At 39.9% G+C, this 21,363-nt stretch overlaps 2 protein-coding genes across 5 annotated transcripts in view; one reads left to right on the top strand and one right to left on the bottom strand.

Moving 5' to 3' along the window:
- Positions 1-16,738, top strand: part of LOC111594630 (protein similar) — a 100,841-nt gene extending 84,103 nt beyond the window's left edge. For 2 of the 4 annotated variants that reach the window (XM_023308024.2, XM_023308023.2), the window contains exons 11-13: positions 40-805; positions 2,901-3,664; positions 15,498-16,737. In XM_023308024.2, the coding sequence (XP_023163792.2) occupies positions 40-805; positions 2,901-3,664; positions 15,498-16,124 (2,157 nt within the window). In that variant the 3' untranslated portion in view covers positions 16,125-16,737. Of the gene's footprint in view, positions 1-39; positions 806-2,900; positions 3,665-15,497 lie in introns of all 4 variants that reach the window. The other 2 variants (XM_023308021.2, XM_023308025.2) reach the window with 2 other exon arrangements.
- Positions 16,739-17,314: 576 nt separating this feature from the next.
- LOC111594425 lies at positions 17,315-20,503 on the bottom strand. Its single transcript, XM_023307714.2, has 6 exons — positions 20,041-20,503; positions 19,793-19,952; positions 19,580-19,735; positions 18,149-18,683; positions 17,715-17,949; positions 17,315-17,655 (listed from the first exon to the last, which is right to left on the bottom strand). Exons 1-6 carry the CDS (start codon positions 20,501-20,503, stop codon positions 17,315-17,317), a joined length of 1,890 nt encoding a protein of 629 aa, XP_023163482.2.
- Positions 20,504-21,363: the final 860 nt, after the last annotated feature.

Below are 21,363 nucleotides of genomic sequence, written 5' to 3'. Positions count from 1 at the left end.
ACAGCATCTTAATCTCGACTCTTCTCTCTCTGATTACAGACGCCCGAGGACAGCAGCCTGCCGTCGCTGTGCAGCCCGAACTCGTTGGCCCAGGAGGACGACTTCACGTTTGTTGACTTTGGCATGCGCGCGCCTTACATACCCATGGGCGATGACATGCCGTTGCTGACCGAGAGCAGCGATCTCATGTGGTGTCCGGCGGATGATTTGCCGCCCATGGTGCCCAAGGATTTGGATAGCGTGCAGCAACATTTGCAACAATTGCACCAGCAGCAGCAACAACAGCAGCAGCAGCAGCAATATAACAGCTATCAGCAACCGCTGCAACAGCAATCGCAGCAGCAGCAACATTTTTCCAGTTCGCTGTGCTCCTCGCCTGCCTCCACAGTGTCGTCGCTGTCGCCATCGCCCGTGCAGCAGCAACAACACCAACAGCAGCAGCAACAGCAGCAGCAGCAGCAGCAGCAACAGCAGCAACACTCAAATGTCTACAGCACTGGCTCCAGCGAGTTGGCAGCTTTGCTCTGCGGCACCGGCAATGGCACGCTCTCAATTTTGGGCAATGCCTCTGGCGAGGATCGCCTGCAGCAGAATGAGCAGGACTTGCGCAGCTTCCAGCAAATGCAGCCGGCGCTGCAGCTGGAGGAGGAGGAGCAACTGGAGCGCGAGCAGCCAACATTTTTCCAGCAGCAAATGTTGCTGAGCATTGGCAGGCAGTGCAAAAAGGAGAAGTTCGACGTCTCAGTGTCCGCCAGCTTATATTCCCCCAGTGAGGATGCATTTCACAATGATTACAGCAAAGATTGTAAGTATCGAGTGCGCGAGAGAGGCAACAGAAATATGCAGCAGGCAGCGGAAGGCTAAAAATCGAATATCGAACGAACTCATAAATATGTCTAAAGATCACAATTAAAGCGCCTCACGTCGAGTCGAATAGTTTTTTTTTATGGCAGCCAAAGACACCTACGCGGCGACAATAGACAGCCTGCTGCCGGCTAATTATGTAGCTCAAGATTTTCCCTCAACAATTTTCCACGCACACGAACATTTTTCACACATTTGACAATTTTTGTTTTTGTTTTTTTTTTTTTTTGTTTCCAACATTTACTGCATTTGGAGAGGCCTAAATTGTAGCTATGCGTGTTTATTAATAGACTTAAAACACTGCTATGCTTGAGACATATACCTTATACATTAATATATATATCTAAGTATATATATAGTAGAGTATATGATGTATATTTATATGTATACATGTGTGTGCGTGTGTGTAAAAATAGATGAAAACATTGCCACAAATTTCCACATTTATTTGGCATTTAGTTTTTCTTTGGACAACTTTCGCGGGCATTTCGATTTTGTCAAGCGATTTGTGACACTAGAGACTAGGATGCATAGAGTTATCAAGTATATATATATATAGCAAACTTAACATTTATATAGCCATATATCAACTATGTTCCCTATACAAAACTATTTTATATATAGCTCTTGGATTGCCTAATAATCGTAGCTGCCCAAGCCCCTTTGCTAAGTTTCATAATGACTCTTCAATTGAGTCTTCGTAACAGATAGACATATGTCAGGGCAGTTCATTTTCTTATGGCTATATGCTTTGCTATATAGCTCTTCTCTCCTCCGCTTCAAGGTGAGAGCTAATTGATGTTGGGGTCTTCGGGCCCAAACTGTTGCCACAATTACCACTGTCAGGCAGTTGTTGTTGTTGTTCTTTAGTTAGCACTGTGTAATTTTTACACATGCCATGGGCGGGCGACACGCCTTTTACCTTTGACACATGTCACGCAGCGGCTGCACGAGGTAGCCGTGATTGATTTGACTGGGTCTAAGGCCTGGCCCTGTCAGGGCAGACGCTGCCTGTCGTTTGTTTAGATGATTTGGCCGCTTTGTTTTGGCATCTAGACAGATGTCTGCGGAGTGTTCTTTTCTGCTATGCCTAGCATAAAGTGGCCATATCTCAGCATATATTTTCCAAATACCTATATATATATATATAGATATATTTGCATAGAGATAGATACCCTTACCTCCGTGTCTTATAAACAGATATTTTTCACTTTTTGGCACACATGCAAGTTTTCACGAATAAAAAATAAAAATAAAAATTTATAGAAGATTATTATTGTTTTAAATTAGCATCAATGTCATGGGCAAGAGGAATTAATTGCTCGTCTGTTTGCCAGCAGGCGAAGCAGCAGATCGCACAATCATCCAATAAATTCCGGGTGAGAAAAGAAGATTAAGTAGAAATGGGGAGCGATTTAGTTAATAGTGGTTAATCAGCGAATACCCTACGACCAGAGTCTATACATGCATATCATCTATGAATCTATATGTATTTAAAAGTGATTCTTCCTTCTGATTGTGCCTTAAGATTTCTAAGAAGCTCAGACATTTCATGCTTTTAACTCCAAAAAATCTTCAAACTAACTTGAAATAATTTAGATCAATTTAGATTCACAAAATGAAAAATAAAATTGATAATCGATAATTATCGATTTGTTTGCTATACGCGCAGGTATTTATATTTAGCCTGAAGTTTTTAGCTTTTAGTGCCAGCCAACAAAGGCCAATAAACCTTGGCAGAGAATCGATATACTGCATATTAATTTTATAACTACTCGATATTTATCGATTTTTAGCACAAAAGTTATTATTGTGAGTAAAAAGTCATACAAAAAGTTGCCCATTCTTGATCCCTTTACAAATTGACTCAGCTTTTGTTATTGTGAACAGTTATCTAACGTATATTGTGAATGAATTCGATGGAAGATGTCATCCGCCGCTGCAACTGTTGGGTATCTGAACCTTAACTGAATGCCTCGACGACTCTTGTATTTCTTAAATTTTTTAACTTATTTCATTTGATTACAATTCTTCAGCCAACAATTTGGATTACTGGAGCGATTTGTTGCAAATGAATGTGGCTATGGCCAACAGCAGTCCCGCGGTTTCTCCAGCGCCCAGCAAGGTGACAACGTTGCCGCTGCTACAGCAGCAGCAGCAACAGTTGCCACAACAACAACAACAACAACAGCAGCAGCAGCAGCAGCAGAATATCATATTGAATGCAGTGCCATTGATAACAATACAAAGCAATGCGACAATGTTGCAGCAGCAGCTGCAGCAACAGCAACAGCAACAGCAGCAGCAATCGGAGGAGGAGCTGCAGGAGCTGTTGCTGCCAGGCAAGCTGCCTGCCAAGAGGCTATTGAATGGCACCAAGGCAACCATACGCCTGGTGGAAAGCAAACAAGCAACAAAGGCAACGCTGCTGCAAACGCTGTCGCCACAGCAACAGCAGCAGCAGCAGCAGCAACAACAGCAGCAACATGGCAATAAGCGTCATTTGAACAGCCAATCAGCAGCAGGCAATGTTGTGGAGTCGAAGCGCCTGAAGAGCGGCACGCTGACTCTGGAGGTGCAATCGCCACAGCTGCTGCAGCAGCTAATGGGCAAGGAGCAGCAGCAGCAGCAGCAGCAGCAGCAGCAGGCTAACAAGCGACACGCAAGCGAACGCTGGTCTACAGCAGCTGATGCCAAGCAACAGAAGCAGCAACAGCAACAACAACAACAACAACAGCATCAACAGCAACAACAACAGTCGAATTCTGTGCTAAAGAATCTGTTGGTTAGCGGATGTGATGTAAGTGCCGGCTATTGCATTGTGCCGATGCGGCCCAAGAAGCAGCTGGCGAAGGTCTAGAGCTGGATGCGTGCCACAGCCACAAACTGAAATATCGTGTGTGTGTTAGTGTACAATGCGAACGGACAAGCCCATTTCTACAATTTGTGCTTTTGTAAATGGAACGATTTTATAGACAAGAAATGAAACCCTCCCGCTAAGCCCACAGAAAAACATAAGAAAATACCTAATTCTACTGCAACCTCCATCCCCACCCCGGCCCGACCCGACCCCACCAACTTACCCAGAACCTAAAGCCGAGCTAACGCACCAAATGTTGCATGCAACGTGCAGCAGTTGGCGTGCGTCCAAGCTTAGCCATAGTCGTAACATAAATAAATACTTACATATATATATATATATATATATATATATATATATGTATATATATGTAGGTGTTAATCAATATATATGTATACATATAGTCTAGCTATAGTCATAGTGTCTACCTTATAGAGTTATTGCTTAATGTTTAGTCTAGTTTAAGCAGCAGCAGCAGCCGTGTGGACTTTAAAATTATATATATATATATATATATATATATATATATATATATATTTTAGTAGACTATTTAAAATAGTCATTTTTAATGCATCATTGAACTAATTGTTAAGCCTCAGTTTTAATTTTTAATTTCCCACACACATATATATGTTTATATATATATATATATATATATATTTGCCCGATTTTATTTAGAAACCTTTTCCCTTTAATTTGCTTTATTTGTTGATTTCATTTTAAGGCCATGTTGTTATATATATTTTGTTGAGCATATTAACTATATGCTATATATATTTTTATTGTACATATAACTACCAGATACACACACACACACACCCACACACCCCCACACACACACAGACATATTTACATTTAATAAAGCTAGCGCCTAGTTTTTGCATAAGTCGAAGCGTTTTGGGCTACAGTGACTACCAGCAGCATCACAACACCAGCAAATAGCAAAGCAAATTAAAAACAATTTTGAAAGCAAAAAAAAAAAAAAACAAAAAATAAAAAACTCAATATTTGCAAGTATAAAAAAAAATAAGAAAAATGGCATAAATTAAATTGAATTTGTTTTTTTTTCTTAGCCCCTTCATTTGTTTACTGTGATAGCCATATTGCGTTTTTTGTTCTCTTTTTATTAAATATTATTAAATAATATTTCGATTCGAAATTTGTTAAATGTGTAAGCATTTTTGGACTGACAGGCAGCAGAAACAGAGCCAGCGCCAGCTTTAAATAACTGTTAAAAGTAAAAGAGCAGGAAACTCAAGGAAAATTGGAAAAACTTACGTCGACAGCGTTTTGATTCGAATTCAGTTTTTTCTACCTCAAATCACTTTGTGTTAAAAAAAAAAGACGAAAAGTGCTGGGAGTGGCATATATATATATATACCCTGTAAATTGTAAACATTGTGAAAATGATGTAGTAAAAAAATTGAAATTCGAGCGCTGGATGGTACAAAAATAAAAACAAGAATTAATAAAATTAAATTTAAATTAATAAATTAACTAGCTTAAATTAATTAAAAAGTCAACAAAATCAGGCTGTAGGCAGATTTACCTAGCTATAGCTCTACGAAACTAAACATATACCTATCGAACTAAGCAACTAGAGAAGAGAAAACTATTAGCAATTAAATTTGAAAATAAGAAATTTAGATTCCTAAGGCATTTCCTAGTGCAGCGTAGCTAAGCCATAAATCCAATAGAACTCTGTTCCGAATTTCCATTTCGTTGCGAAATCACGAAATATCACATATATGGCATACTTTTCGGTGCGAAGAAAATAGTTTTTTAATTTTGAAAATTTTTGAAATTATTTTAGAAAAGGAATTTTTTTGAGAAATTGCATTAAAATTGAAATCGGGAACAGGGAACATTTTGAGTCTAGATCATGTTTTGGAGAGCAGAAAAATCAATTCCTTAAGTTGTTAGCTGAAAGCTCAGTGCTTGAAGCAGTTGAGAATTCTAAGCGCAGCAGTTGCTATAAGCTGTAGCCGTCCCCTTTGGCTATATCATTCAACTCTCGAGCATTGCAACATGGTCTAGTCTCAGCAAATAAACCAAACAAAGACGTAGCACAATTTGAAGCACCTAATTTAATAAGTTCTTTAAGTTTTAAGGCACTTTTTAGATTAAAAGTAAAAAAAAAAAAAAACAAAAGAAACCAAAAAAAAGTTTATTATTTTATTTATTTTATTTGGTTTCGTTGATTGTCTTTAATTTATTTTGGCTTTTTAAAGTGTTGATTTAAAAGGCTTTATTGATTTTTCATAAATACTGACCACACGCTGACCCACTTTGCCGGAGTGGCGCGGTGGCTCATTGTGTGGTGCGTGGTGCGTGCCCAACATATTATTCATTGTGACTTTAATTAAGCTTTGTTTTCCGTATGTGTCGCGTGCCAGCCCAACATTTGTGAGTGTGTGTGTGTGCGTGTGTGTGGGTGTGTATTGCTAAACAGCCTAAACAAAGCCGCTGGCAGCCTTCAAATCGTAATCATAAATATCCTAGACGAGAACAGTTTACACGCAAAGTCTTTATAGAGCTACATCGAACTGCGTAATATTTCAATTTCGATATAAAGAAAACAAAAAACACTCAAAAACTGTGCCGACTTCACTATACTCTGTTCACACGTGTCTAAGACTCTTATTGATTACTATGCTGTTAGCTGTCTTTCCGAGTCGGAGTCTTTCCTTACATCACTTCAAATACCCTTGCACATACAGTCAGCCAAATATACCCTCAATCAGCTAACGAACAGTGTATATGACCAAAAAATACTTCAGTTTTAAATAAAAAAAGATTGCTAGCGCGTGTTCGTGCCCCTACGCCTGTTGTGGGCGTAGCCATTGACACCTACCCACCTGTTTCTATTGAGTTTCGATTACACATTCATAAAATTAACATATTTTATTGGCTAACCGAGGAGGCATGAAAAGGCCCCAGCAGATGAGTGCGCGCGTATTGATTTTACAGCTGCTGGTGCCAGGGCCAATACGCATTTACCCACTGTGCCTATCTGTGTCTATCCTTTAATGGCAGTTTAGGCCTTAGTTCTTTAGCTTTCCTTGTGCTTTGCGCCTTTTCACTTTCACTTTCAGTTTCACTTTTGTTCTTTGGCCAGAGCACACAGCACAGCTGATGTGCTCTCACTTTGACTGTGGCTTTCTGACTCAGTGCGCTCTTCTCTCTTTCTTTCACTCTCTTCCCTCTCTCTCTTTTCTCTCTTTGTGTATCGTTCTCTGAGTGTTTCCCTTTTCCCTATATTTGCGCTCCTGCTGCCGCTTCTTGTCTTTCATGGCCCCGTTTTTATGGCCGACACGAGCTACGCTCATTTTGTAGGCCCACTTTATACTCCCACGCCTGCTGCCGGCCCTTGCTGTTGTCTTTTTGTTTCAGCTGCCCTCTTCCTGTAAATGTCAACGACTGCTGCAACATATTTAGGCCCGGCTGTTACCCAATTTGCATTGGCTGTGTATGACTGTGTGGGCGTGTGCGTGTGTGGCACTTAGCTGCTGTCTAAAATATGCTGTTGCCTACTTTTGTGCGCAGAATAAAATTATTTTTTATTTGCTTTAATTTCATTCATGCTCTTTGCTTTATTTACAAAAAGCTTTCTATAGCAGCTAGAAAAATGTAGAAACACGTCGAAACTAAACCGAAGCTACCTCGCGTCAGAGAACCGTAACTACCTCCCGAACCGAAACTGTCAAAGATCGAAAAATTGAAAATTTAAAAAAAAAAAAAAAACAACAAAGTGTGTTCTCAGCTGCATAGGAAATTTAGATGTTAGTTAAGTAAAATTAGTTGAAAAAGAAATCGACTCAATCGATAGCAAAATTACGAAAATTGATAAGCAATCCCGATAAAAGAAATGAAATAGATAAAAGTAAATTCTATATAGGATGGTGTGTTAGACGTAGATGTTAAGCGAAACTAACTATTAATCGTAACTAGACAAATACCAGGACAATTAAAAGAGTATTTCCTTGATAATCATTTAGAATGTCAGAGATCCCAACTGATTGCAAAATGGTGCAAGTTGAAAATATTAAATAATTATAGCCCGAAAAGACTGCGAGCCAAAAACTCTCAAAATTATTATTATATTACATATATATTTATAAATATATATATAAATATACAAAACGCAACCGATTTGAAGACGGCTAATAAAAAGCCTAAAATACTACAACTACAATACATAGTTCTATGAAACGAGTTGCTTGTACATAGCGAGCGAGCGAGTGGAAGGTGAGGCGAGTGCAAAGCAAACACCAGGCATACCTTTTGCAATAGCTATTTGCCTAGCAGAAAGAGAATATTGAGAGGCTCTTAAATATTAATCGATGTGGCTTTAACTAAACTATATTTAAGCACAGACAACATACGACTAAACCTCATATAAGTAAACCCTCAAGATCAAGTCAAATTTGTTTAGCATTAATATACATATAGACGACACATATATATATATAGCGACTACTCATAAACATATGCTGCATATATACATTCATACATACTTACCTACATACTTGCATAACTATATACAAATCTATTCATATAAGATTTAGTTGAAATTTTTCGCGTTACGTATGAGAGAATGAACGGCAATGGGAACGGAACGATATAGTAGGGGGCAGGAACGATATAGCTTTATCGAAACGGAGTGCAATCCGAACGATCGCCACTTGAAGCGAGTGCAACTCGAGCGAGTGCTGCGAATAGAAATTGTATTGTGTCGCGTTGAAAGTGCAACGAGTGCAACTCAAGCGAGTGCAATTTGTAAAGAGTACAATATGAAACGAGTGCAGCTCTAGAGAAAGACAAATTGTCAAGAGTTCAGCTCGCACAAGTTTAACATGTAACGAGTACAACGTGTAACGAGTAAAGTTTGTAACGATTTCAATGTATAACGAGTACATGACGAACGAGTACAGCTCGTAACGAGATCTATAATAAGCAAATTATAATGAGTACAATTCGAACGAGTATAACATGTAACGAATACAATTTGTAACGAGTGAAACTCTAGGAAAAGAAAAGCTCCAGAGAGTTCAGCTCGAACGAGTATAACATGTAACGAATACAACTTGTAACGAGAACTTGTAACGAATGTAACGAGTTCAGCTCAAATGAACTTAACTTGTAACGAGTACAACTTGTTACTTGAAATGGTAGAACTTGTAAAGAGTTGAGTTTATAACGATTTCGACTCGAACAAGTACAGTACATGTAACGAGTGAAGCTTGTAACGAATAGCGATCACAAGTTACTCTGAGTAGAAATGTAACGAGTACAAGAATGAACTAGTAAAACTTGCATTGAGTTAAACTTGAATGAAATTCGTTTGTAAAATGTAACGAGTACAGTTTCTGACGAACGCAAGCAACTGGCGACGGGTAGCCTTCGAGCGATTGCAACTGGCAATGAGTGAGCGATGAGAGATCGAGTATCAAACAGAAAGTACATACAATTACAACAAATATACCACATATACCTCAGTACATGCATAAGTACGTGTGCGTGTGAGCGAGCCAACACTCGCTCATGCGGCAATTATATACCTCGTGTATAACAAATACATACATATACTAATACCTATATACTAAATGAAGTCGAAAAGTACATATACTAACTATTCCAATAACGAATTATTTAACTAAAATCTACAAAGCAAACTTTGGATAGTTGAATACACCTTTAGTAAATGTTGTAATAATAACCGCAAATAATTGAAATAATGAAATATTGAAATATTGAAAGAAATGTTTTTTACTACCTCCCAATCTTGTTGTATGTGACTCGCATTTATAGTAAAGCAAAATAAAAATTATAAATTAAATTGAAAATTGAAAATTGAACTAAGAAAAAACTCAAGCATAGCAATCTTAACTAAACTTAACTAAACTAAACAACTAGCGCAAAGTAAACTTAAACTAAATGTTGTGTAATTTTTATAGCTATATATACATATAAACTCACATACATGCGCCTCTAGTATATGTGTGTGTATTGTCCAGCCGTAGCCGAATAAACAGCAGAAATACCTCAGAATGTTTCAGATCAGATCAAATATATATATATATATATAAATATGTATATGGAGAGCACCAAACTAAATCAAAGCGAAACTCAAATTGAAAACGAAAATAAATTTTAGCAAAATTTTATGAGAATCCAAACAATATAGAACAGGCTAGCCAATTGATAAATATACATATATATACAACACATATACATACATATATATACTATATACACTATAATACAGACATGTTACAACATGCTCGCTACATATCCGTTTTGGCCAATTTGTTGACTCATCATAACTCAAGTCGCGACAGGCTGACAAAGCACATTTTCCGACTCCTCCTCAACTGCTCGCCCTGCAATTGATTTTGAGCTCAATTTTTTGATTAATGGCCCTCGACATGAAATTCAGTTTAACTATATATATATAGAGTATATATAGTCCTGCTTAAACTCCTTCATTAAGCGCTTCAGTTCAATTGAGTAGTTCTTGTGTTGCTCATACGCCACGTTGTCCACACTTGATTAATTTGCTGCAAATTATGTGGCAATGAGCAAAACTGAAGCCGAAAGTTGTGAGCCAGCCACAGCTGTTTAAAATAGTATTAGAACCTTTTTGGACTGCCCTCGGCCGCCGCCCGCCGCCCGCTTTGTCTCATTTGTCAAAGTGTCGACGCGTCGCATAAGCAAATGAGCAGCAATTTTTATGCGGCATTAGTTTTTATTTGCCCGAGGCAACCAAATTTGTTGTGCCAACCAAAAAAAAAAAACAGAAAATAGAGTCTAGCCGGCTGCACGCCACTCTGTTCACAAGCTCACAGTTTCCTATAGAGCATGATGGTCTCTATATATATATATATATTCAGCTAGATTCCAGTTCTGCCCAACCTTATATACTCTCCTTTGCTGTCTGAACAGAGCATAAATTGAGGAGATTTTCGTTTTTTCTGTTTTGCTCTTGGGCCTTCTCTGATAAGCAGCTTATACAAAACTCCCGCAACAAGACAATTTTAACACATTTTCATTTTTGTTTTTCTGCCTTTTTATTTGTTGTGAAACACTAACCGGAAAATACCTCCAACTAAGTCAAATTTTACACGTGAATAGTAAAAAGAAAATGTAGCATAAATTTAACTAGCCTTGAATTTGACTCCAATAAATGGAATATATACTTTATATGAATGCAAAAACAAAAGCAAATGTAAAACAAAGGATAAGAAAAGAAAATCTAGTATTTAAATGCCGCAAAGTATGCAATATTATATTAAATAAGCGTATACATATACATATACATATACATATACATGTGCACATGCATCTGTGTGCCGTCGCAGCTTTTAGTAACTAAAAGCGAGGGACAGGAGCAACGTCAACAACAATATGATACGATCGATATATGTGTATGATGTATGAATATGAAAGTATTTTAATAAACTTTTAATAAATATTTTAGCAAAAATAAAACTACAACACGAAATCAGCTAAACACAACAACAACAAAAAGAAGGAAAGAAAAAGAAATACTTTGTGTTTTTTTCGAATTGGGTCGGTTTTTGGCGGGCTTCAACGCTTCGCTGACTTTGAGCTTATTTATGTGCATAAATATTATTGTATTTGGCTGCCAGCATACATATTTATTGATGGCTCAAACTTGATTAATCTGCCAATGCTACGCCCTGCTGAGAAATCTTCTGATTGGTATAAATGATGCTGCCAGCCATCCTCCCAGACTCCTGCCTGTCTATTATTCTGTGCCTAATCAAGTGGCCCAACTTTCGCTTATCAAAGCCAATCGCACAACTTCATCTGGCCATTTATTAGCTGTAGCTAGCATTTTTTTATATACTCTGCAGTGAAGCAGTTGTATTTTGATAAGCAAATGGAAATAGATAGATGAAAGAGGGTGGGAGAGAGAGAGAAATTTGAACATATTAGTCAGACAGTTAGTCTATTAGTTTTTGATACATTAGATATTATATGGATGCCAGGAGGTGAGGCTTTCATGCAGATATGCTGAAAAGTTCTATACGCTTCTCTGAACATATCTTTCGGCGATTCTAAGCACTTTCTTCTTTCTTTCAATCTTATCATAACATAATTCGAATATTTATTTACTTGCTTCATTTTTGTTAAGGTATTTCAGCAGCGGCTTCAACATAAAAAACATTCTCTGTCTTCCCAAAGGGCGTCAGCTTTCAGCTTTCAGCTCTCAGCCACAAGCTGCGCACTTAAGTATGCTTAGCACACACATCCATGCACCCACACACACGCCATAGATAGCACGTCTCTGTGTGTGTGTGTGCGTGTGCTCATTTGTGTATGTGTAGCGCATTTAAATCTTTATAGATTGTGATATGTGTGGGAAAGACAAAATTTAATTTCACAAATTTTTGCAGACATTTCTCAAAGCGAAGCTTGAACAAAGTGTCATTACGTATACGACGCATTGTTGCACGCTTTCGGCTTGACTGCTTATTGATTTTGATAAACAATATTTGAATTTGCTACCCCTTCAACTCGCTAAGCAAGCCTTTCGTGCGTGGCACCAAATCGCGAGAGAGCGAGGCGAGAGTCCCACTGTAGAAATCAATTTCGTGTGCCCAGTGAGTGACTCGATAAGTGCGCTTCAAGCTGTAGCACTGTAGCTTGGTGACTGCCACACGAATTACGCAACTTGCAACGTGAGCGGCAAATGTCGGACGCCCACTTTTGCAAAATTTAAACATCAAAATTGTGACACACCACAGCAGGCGAGCGAGCCCCAACTTTTGCCTTGTTCTCGTTTCCTTTCAGCTGCTGCTTCAAGAGGGCCGAAGTAGGCGTAGCAGAAAACTTTTAGCTTTAATTACTTTGCGCTCGGCTGTGCATTTAAAGAGGCGCCCAAGTGACTCATTTCATTTGGGCACGTAATGTCAATGAACCAAGGGCGCTGATAATAAAAGAAGGGCTTCCCGAAATGAAAATGAAATTGGCAAAACCAATTAAATGTGGCTTTAAAGCGCTGCCAAGCTCAGCAGATATATTTTTATATACCCTGTAGGCAATAAATCTGTTGAGCAAATATAATGGATATAATGGGCAAAGATTCGAAGGTGTTAAGTACCAGCAAAGGTGTGTTAATATGTGACAAGCAGAGCTGCGAAGAACTCAAAGAGGAACTCGGCTGCCTAGCTGTTTACGAGTTCTCTGAGAAAGTTATGCAATGACGGGTTTTATTATGAGAATTTTGGGCTTATCAAAGGCTTTTGGAATTTCGTCAAATTATTTAGCAAGTGCTTAAGAGATATTCACTATCAACTTCTTAAGACTCTGCCATCATTTATTTGCAGTTTAGCCATACTCTAATAGTGTTGAAGTTTAATAAAATAAATCGATAAAAATCGATTGCCAAGGCTTTTGACGAGGCTGAGAACAGAGATGCAGATCAATTTTCATACATAATACAAATTAATTTTATAATTAATATTGTTTAATAGACAATGCTGAAAGCCTAATCGATAATAATCGATTTTTATAAATTTTGTATATAATTTTTGTAAATAGCTTGGCTCTGGAAACTATAGAACAAGCAGAACTGATATGCGATTCATTCTTTTCAACAATCTAATCTAAAAATATGAGAAATACATCCAAAAGTATTCGAAAATTCGCCATCTCTCTCTATATCTATCCCTTTCTCTATAACTATGTCTCTCTCCTCTATCTCTCTTATCCCTCTCTCCATCTCTCTCTATCTATCTCTATATCTCTCCCTATATTTCCATTTTTCTCTTAATTTCTCTCTCTCTCTCTAGCTTTCTCTCTTTCCATCTCTCTCCCTCTCTCTCTACTCTTTGAGCAGTACCTAATAGTCGTTCACGCTTCGCAGCATTATTCCATTTCCTTCGTTTTGACTTGCTGCGCAGCTCCCTAAGGATAACTAAACAATTATTGTAATGTGCCTGTTCGGCTTAAACCTGCTTTTTGTTTGGGCTTTAATAATTTATTATTGTGGCATATTAGGTCGATGTCGATGTCGATGTCGATGGCTTGATGCTTTCGGCTCTAAGCCCAACGTGGACGCACGCCAAACAATATATCATACAATAAACCTATTACAATGCGCTTGGCATTTATTACGGCTTTGGCGGGTGGCATCGAGTGTGGGGCACCTAGCCACGCCCCTCGCTGTGCTGTAGGCGCGTGCCGAGCACATTTTTCCAACGCTTTATTCTCTATATAAATTCGTTGTGCGCTGTGGGAGGTGACAATAGAGGCAACTGTGTCTGTATCTATAGATACGTATCGGTATCTGTTGCCTTATCTATTGTATCTGTATCTGTAGCGGTGCAGTGCTGTGACTAGGCAGCTGTTAATGTGTCGCCAAAAGGCGCAGATTTGTGATTTTGCTTGCTGCTGACAGCTGGCCAGCCCCCTCGGAGCTCATCATCGATATGGCCCTTTGTCTGGGCCATGTTTGCCCATCGATCAACTTACAGCACTTTCGCTTTTTGTTGCCTTGCTGCTGCGCTGCAATTAGCGCTGTGAAAGCAGTGCAAATAGCGCTTGGTTCAATAAACTGCACTTGAACTTTGACCATAGACACTGTCAGCTTTAGCTGCACCACCAACCACTCACTTTCTCTTATTATTATATTTTATTTTATTTATTTATTTTTTTTTTTTTTGGCAATTTTATCTTCATCATTTGCGCTCATTATTGAAAACGCGCCCCTTCCGCACTCGAAGATTGATATGTGCTTGATTTCCTGTGGCATTTGACGCTGCTTTTGTGTGTGGTCTTGCTTTCGCTTTTTTTGTAACCAGAATACAGCATAATCATATTCCCTCAGAACCCCCATTTTGTCGTCTTCTATTACTGTAACGAATTCCGGCTGGGCCATCATTAAAATATGATTTATAGCGAGTAGCTGCTGAGGCGACCTCCTTTTCGTGCTCGACTTCTTGATGGACTCAAGTGCTGCTGGCTGCTGGGAGCTGCCCTTATCCCTTTGTGCTCCCCTGGGCGTGGAGAAAGAGGCGAGGGGAGGGGAGGGTATATACCATTGTCCTGTCTCGTGACTTTAAATATTTGTGTTGCGTCTGTGGCTTAGACGTCAAATTGTGCTTGCACCATTTAGGCTTGATTTCTCGACTGGTTTCCTTAAGCACAACGCTCTTTGCTCTGAATATGAATTAGGCATTTAATAAGCTTAAGATTCCCCAACTGTCATTAAGTTAAGCGTTTAATTTAAGTTCAATTTGCATAGATTGTACTCGCACTTAGTTAGCTCTAATTTATAGTAAGAAATAACCACAAATCGTTCCATTTACAACTACAAAAATAAGAAGAAGGGCATCAAATGTAAAGCACAAAATATTTGTATATATTTTAGTATCTTAAGATTCGATAAATATCGATTACTTAACGTTCTTTAAGACAATGCAGCTCATTTGTCTGCTTTACACACTATATTTATTTTCTTTTTCGTTGCTAAGCGATAACAGCCTAGAACTTTAATCGATTATTATCGATAACACTTAATAAAAATTTATCTCAAATGGCTTTAGGCATCCAGCTCTATTCCTTTTCTTCTGCTGCTATTCCCTTAATTTTGAATTAAAAATTTATCGATTTCTGCTCCATAGAGCACACTTCAGACTTATCGATAAATTTATAATCATCATTTGGGGCAACTTATGAAACATATATTGAACTAATACTTTTTTTTTGGTTTTCCTTTCTTCTCCTTCCCCTCGCTATGCAGGCAAATATCAATGAAGACGCCGCAGTGCCCATGATCATCGACGACAACTCTCTTGACCAGGTGGTGCCGCCCGCTCTCGTGTTGGACAACGCCTTCAAGTACGCCATGCCGCTACACTGCCACACGGCAACTGCCTCGGTGCTGCGCAACTATCGCCACAATCCGCTGATTAGTGGCAGCAATTTACAGCTATCGCCAGTCTTGATGGCAGCATCGCCGCTGGCCAGCACTGTGGGCGATGGCGATGCCAGCTCCGTGGCCTCTTTAGAGGACTCCATGCCGCCGGCCTTGACCGCCTGCGACACGGATGCCTGCAGTGACAGCGGCATCGATGACAACAGCCTGGTCAACAGCGAGTCAGGCTCGCCGCAAAAGCAGCTGCGCCATGAGCATATGGACGTGGCCTCTGTGCCAGCGGCACCGCCGCCACAGCAGCAGGAGGAGAGCAGCCAGCAGCTGGAGCAAGTGGGCAGCAATGCGACCAGTCGCAAGTCATCCATATCCTTCATAGACAGCAGCAATCCGCTGCTGCGCACACCCTACCTGATGGACCTGTGCAACGATGACTACAACATGACCGAGGGCGGCTTTGAGCTTGACGGTTTTGACGACCTGGAGATACCCTAAGCGCATGTAGCATTAGGTGAGGTAGGCAGGCAGACAGGGGAGGCATTGCATTTGTTTTTTACGTAGGCTTTTCTTTTTTTTCTTTTTGGGTTTCGTTTAGTTTGGCATTTAAAGTGTTTTCCGAAGAGAAGTGAAATCAAAATATAAACAAAAGATTGATTTTTGAGCCTTACGTAAAATTAGAAATTAAAAAGCCAACGACCACGCCCACACACACACACATACAAATATATACACTGACAAATAAAAATAGAAAAAAAAAACAGGAATGGTTCAACATATTTTGAATAGTTTTGTAGCAACTTTAACTGCCAAGAACAGATGAATATATAATACATGTATGTAATTTAGTCCAAATGTTTCTACATGTAACAAAGAAGTTGAGAAAAACCCAAAAGAAAAATCAGAAAAAAAAACAATAATTAAAATTTTATTACAATAAGTTAATACAAAAAGAAAAAGATAAAAAAAAGTGAACTTCATAGATTTTGCTCAAGAAAAAACAAAGAAATTTTTGGTGAAGGTTGCAATGCGAAGACCATGCAAAAGCTGTGAAATAAACGAAAAAAAAAAAAAACAAAAAAAAATATAAAAAACCAGAAAAACTTTTTTGAACATTTTTAAAACAAACCCCAGCAAAAAAAAAAATAAAGAAATAATGAAAAGTTGCAAAATCCTTTTCAAATAATTTTTAGTCTTAAGTTCAAGAATTAAGTTCAAATGTTAAAATACATGATTACACAATTAAGTCGTGCAGATTTCGTCAGTTCAGTTATTTTTGATTTTCAATCTCCAATTTTTGTGCATTTCTGTTAAAAAAAACCAAAACAAAAAAATTATACTAACTTTTGCCAATAGTTCAATTATTTTTGATGTCAATTTAAATGCTTTTCAATTCGTCTCTCGTTTGTTCTTTGAATGTGCTTAGCTTTTAGTTTTAAAAGGATGTCCATTATCGATCACAAAGCAGCGTCTATATAGTTAGAAATTCGCTATCCAATACTGTATGTTATTCAAACTCGATTTTGTTTTATGTTCTTTCACATTTATATCTTGCTAATAATATTGATTAAATAAATTAAGAATTCGTTTCAAGATGCCGTACAACAAATTTCAATTTCAATTGCAAAATGGATTTTGGGGCAGCCTTCACTTGAATCGCTTGAAGCAACTCTTAGACATTCCGCAACTCATTTGAACCGCACATTGCTGTGTAGCAGCTCGAGCAGCTGCTGCTCGGGCGCCGTCCACTTGCACAGCGGATATTTGTGCTGGCAGTAATGCGAGTTGGCTATGCGGCCCGCTTCGATGGCTTGGCGCAGCGCCGATTGCTCCAGCCAGGAGAGCAGCCAGGACCAGCTGGCGACGCCATCCAGAATCAGCTCCATGTCGGAGGCCTGGCCAGTGCGCACACTTTCGCCCGCCTGGTGGGTCAGCGTGCAGATGGACTTGAGCAGGCACATGGGCAGATTGATGTCGTTCTCCAGAAAGGTGCGTTCGATGGTGTTTATCAGGCTGGGCAATCCGGTCTCTGTGCACGAGGTTGGCATCAGTAAGACACTTCTATTTGGTGGCAGCTATTCGACTTACCCACTCGCTCTCCGCTAGCATTGCGATAAATCAGCTTAAAGTTCTCGAAGAGCTGCAGAAAACTCTCTTCGTCAGCGATCAGGCGGCGCGCTGCGTGCTCAGCTGAGGCCTCACTCTTGCCATCGGGCACTATTGTTTCCAGACCCATGCTGCGTATCAGATGACCAACTGCTAAGCCGCCGGCGGCCATCAGGCCACAGCTGAGGATGGCAGCGGAGTTCACGATAACCAGTGGCTGAGAAGAGAGAATGGAGAGATGGAGGCGAATACACACAGAGAAACGATGAGGAAACTACTTAAAATACTCAAAGAAATATTTTTCACAAATTGTTTCAGACTTTAAACAGACGCAAGCCAAGTCAAGTCAACTTCAGGCATTCGTAAAAAATACTTTGTATTTTCTGTAAGCTAAACAATTGCGTGGAGCTACTTACTCGGGGCGGCGCATTGCGTTTGCGTTTGACCGGCACCTCCACGAATGGCATCAGATAGTTGAGACCCAGCGCAATGTCCTTTTCAACGCTTTCGAAGGATATGAGACGAAAGCCTTGATTGGCTTTCTGCTGCTTGTGGCTGCCTGAAGTTGTGGCGCTTTGACTTTCCTGCTGCGACTCTTCGGACTCGCCCGCCGCGCTGCTGGACAGGACGAGGCATGATATAACCAGGCATAGGAACTGCATGCTTCCGTCTTGCGATCTGCACCGTTGTGTTGCTGTCGCAGATTTGAAATCCATTTTGTTAGCGGCGTCTTGGTTAGTTACGTGCCAGTCGCCGCTTGGTTGCCTCTTGGCTGTGATAATTTGGGGCGCGCAACTGCTCCACTTGCTGCTGTTGCGCAGGCGTGACATAAGCTTCAACTGAGCCGAGGTGCGACAACGTTTTGTTTTGAGGAAGCAGCCGTTACTAAGGTAAACATGAAACACAGACTGGCGTAAGTTCCCATCATTATAAGTAGACGGAGCATTTCCGCTAACAAGAGTTTGGATATGGCTCAAGAGATTGATTTAGAAGTGGTTTTGAAAGCAGCTAATAAAAGCTTGGAATATGTAGAATGAATATTTGAAAGAGTGGCATGTTTTTGGGCATCAAGATAGACTTTAAAGATTTTGTTAACGAACAAAGTAGGTTTGCCTACGATATGATTTCGCAGCATGCTTGACTGCTGAACCTGTTCCAGATTGCATATAATCTAGACAAATAAAGAGATCACATTTTTAAATTTCTACTCTAAAAAATTCTGTTGAATTCGAAACTCGATACATTTTCTTGATAAATAATAATAATACTAATTAAGCTTTTATTTTTGCCTTTAATAATTCCTACAGATATTAAAGATATCAACATGTTTAGTAGAGTTTTCTTTAATCTTAAAATCAATTTCATTTTTTAATAAATAAATTACTTTAATCTTAAAATCAATTTCTTTTTTTAATGAATAAATTTCTTTAATCTTAAAATCAATTTCATTTTTTAATAAAAAAATTTCTTTAATCTTAAAATCAATTTTCTTTTTTAATAATTAAATTTCTTTAATCTTAAAATCAATTTCATTTTTTAATAAATAAATTTCTTTATTCTTAAAATCAATTTCATTTTTTAATAAATAAATTTCTAAGTAGTGCTTTAAAATTTCTTCTGAATTTCTTGCTGTAGCTTAACAAAAGTATAACAAATAAATTGGATATAATATAATTTTAATATTTATTTTTTTAAATATTTATATTTTCAATTTATTCTCTACAATCCATTAAAACTACAGCAAATAGTTTCCATAAATAGAAATTGGTTTTATTAGTCTGCCATAAGTTAAGAAAATAAATAATTAACAACTTAGGAACTAGGCAAAATGATATCCATTCAAGTACTGCAGCATAGTTGGCCAAGATCTGTGCCAGATGCTGCCCGAGAGTTGGGGCCAGCTGCAGCTGCGATAGGCGTGGGCACAGCTGCGGCTGCTGCGCGCCGCATTAATGGCGCTGTAGACAGCTGTGCCTTTCAGATAGGTGTCCAGCCAGCGAGAGCTGTGGGCATAAGAGGATTAGCTAAATGGAAGACTGGTAACTAGAGTCAGTGCTCACTTGGCCAGGACGTCGATGAGCCTGGAGGCAGTTGGCCCGCTGCGACTGGGCTGTGCCGCATTTTGTTGCAAGTAGTGACAAATGGCGCGTTGGGCACAGACGGAGACATCGATGCTGTGCTCGTCCAGTTGCGATTCCAGCAAATGCGTCAGACTACGCACTGAAGGGAGGAATAACAGAGAGAGAGGGGGAGGAAGAGACAGAACTCAATTAGAGCTGAACACGTTCATTAGCTGGGGGCTACTCACTGCCACGTCGGCTGTCGTGTTGCTTGGCGCTGTAGCCATAGCCATTCGCATTGCTAATAGAGGTAAAGACCAGGGGCGCCAGCACCAAACGCACAATTCCGGCTATCAGGGCGCCGGCGGCCACAATGAGCGCCGTGTTGAGCAGCGCTCCGGTGCGCAGATTGAGCAGGCCCTGAACAGCATCACGGGCCAGCTGCATGCTGCGCCTCACGGGCACCTGGACGAAGGGCACGATGAACTCCATTTCGACGCTAACATCCTCGCCGCTGGCATTGAAGTGAAAGCCGCGCGCCTGACGCCGCGCACCGGCCACGCTCTCCTCGCGCGGCTCGAAGTCGCGGAAGCGCAGCTGCCTGACACTCGCATTGTTGTAGTAATGGTAGGCGTTGGGCGTGGCCTCATGGCCCAGCAGCTGAAAGACGACGCCCCACAGACCCAGACTTAAGGCCAACTGTTGACGCATTCTGAACGGCTCTGCACGTGCTGCTCGCTCCGAGCTCCAATTGCCACTGAGCGCAGGCCTAGCCGCCAGCCAGGTCTTTGTAGCGAGTCTCGATGTCTCGGCCGTCTCTCAGCAGTGCCACTGCCATGTGGTATGTAATGTCATGTAAGTGCCAAGCGAATTTCATGGCTCATGCGTCTGTCATCAAGATACCGTGCGACAAATTCATTAAAACTAAAGCGCACCAATTAAATGGAATGCGTCCAAGGCGCAGAGTTGCGCTTCAAGCGGAGAGTTGGGAATTTGTTGGATTTATATGGGATCAGCTGGCTGATGACATGCAAATTGATCTCAAAGACCAGGCGATTGCGACTGCGCTTGCTTTGTCGATGGCCTAAGGAACTGACTGTCAAATCGCTGGCAACAATTGGTGGCAGCAACAGAGCGCAACGAACGGCAGCACAGATTATTAATTTGGTATTTGCGTGTGTGTGTGTGATTGCAATTTGTGTGCGCACACTTTACTGTTATATCATGCGCCCCACAAAGGTTAGATAAACATTTTATGCAACCAATGACAGTTGGGTAACACTCAAGTTGCAAGAACGCTTTATTTACCTGCCCCGATTTGGGCTGTGCGCAAGGTCAACATGCAGATGAACCCAATTTCAGCTTAATGTATTTATTTGTGCGTGCATGAGAGTCGGTGTGTAGCATATACCTGATGTAGAGCTTGTGGCAAGAATTTTTGGCTGTATCGTGCTCTGCTCTGCTCTACTCTGCGATTCTCATCAAATCAACTTTTTTTTTGACTATGCTTGTAGCATATATAGCGCCTAAGGTAGAGCTGGAACCTGGTCTAGTGAAAATTCTCTGCATGG

The sequence above is a fragment of the Drosophila hydei genome, unplaced genomic scaffold, assembly GCF_003285905.1.
Source record: "Drosophila hydei strain 15085-1641.00,03,60 unplaced genomic scaffold, DhydRS2 tig00008119-arrow-pilon, whole genome shotgun sequence".
NCBI lineage: Eukaryota > Metazoa > Arthropoda > Insecta > Diptera > Drosophilidae > Drosophila > Drosophila hydei.
Note: the sequence above shows the minus strand (reverse complement) of the source record. Positions and strands in the feature narration are given on the sequence as shown.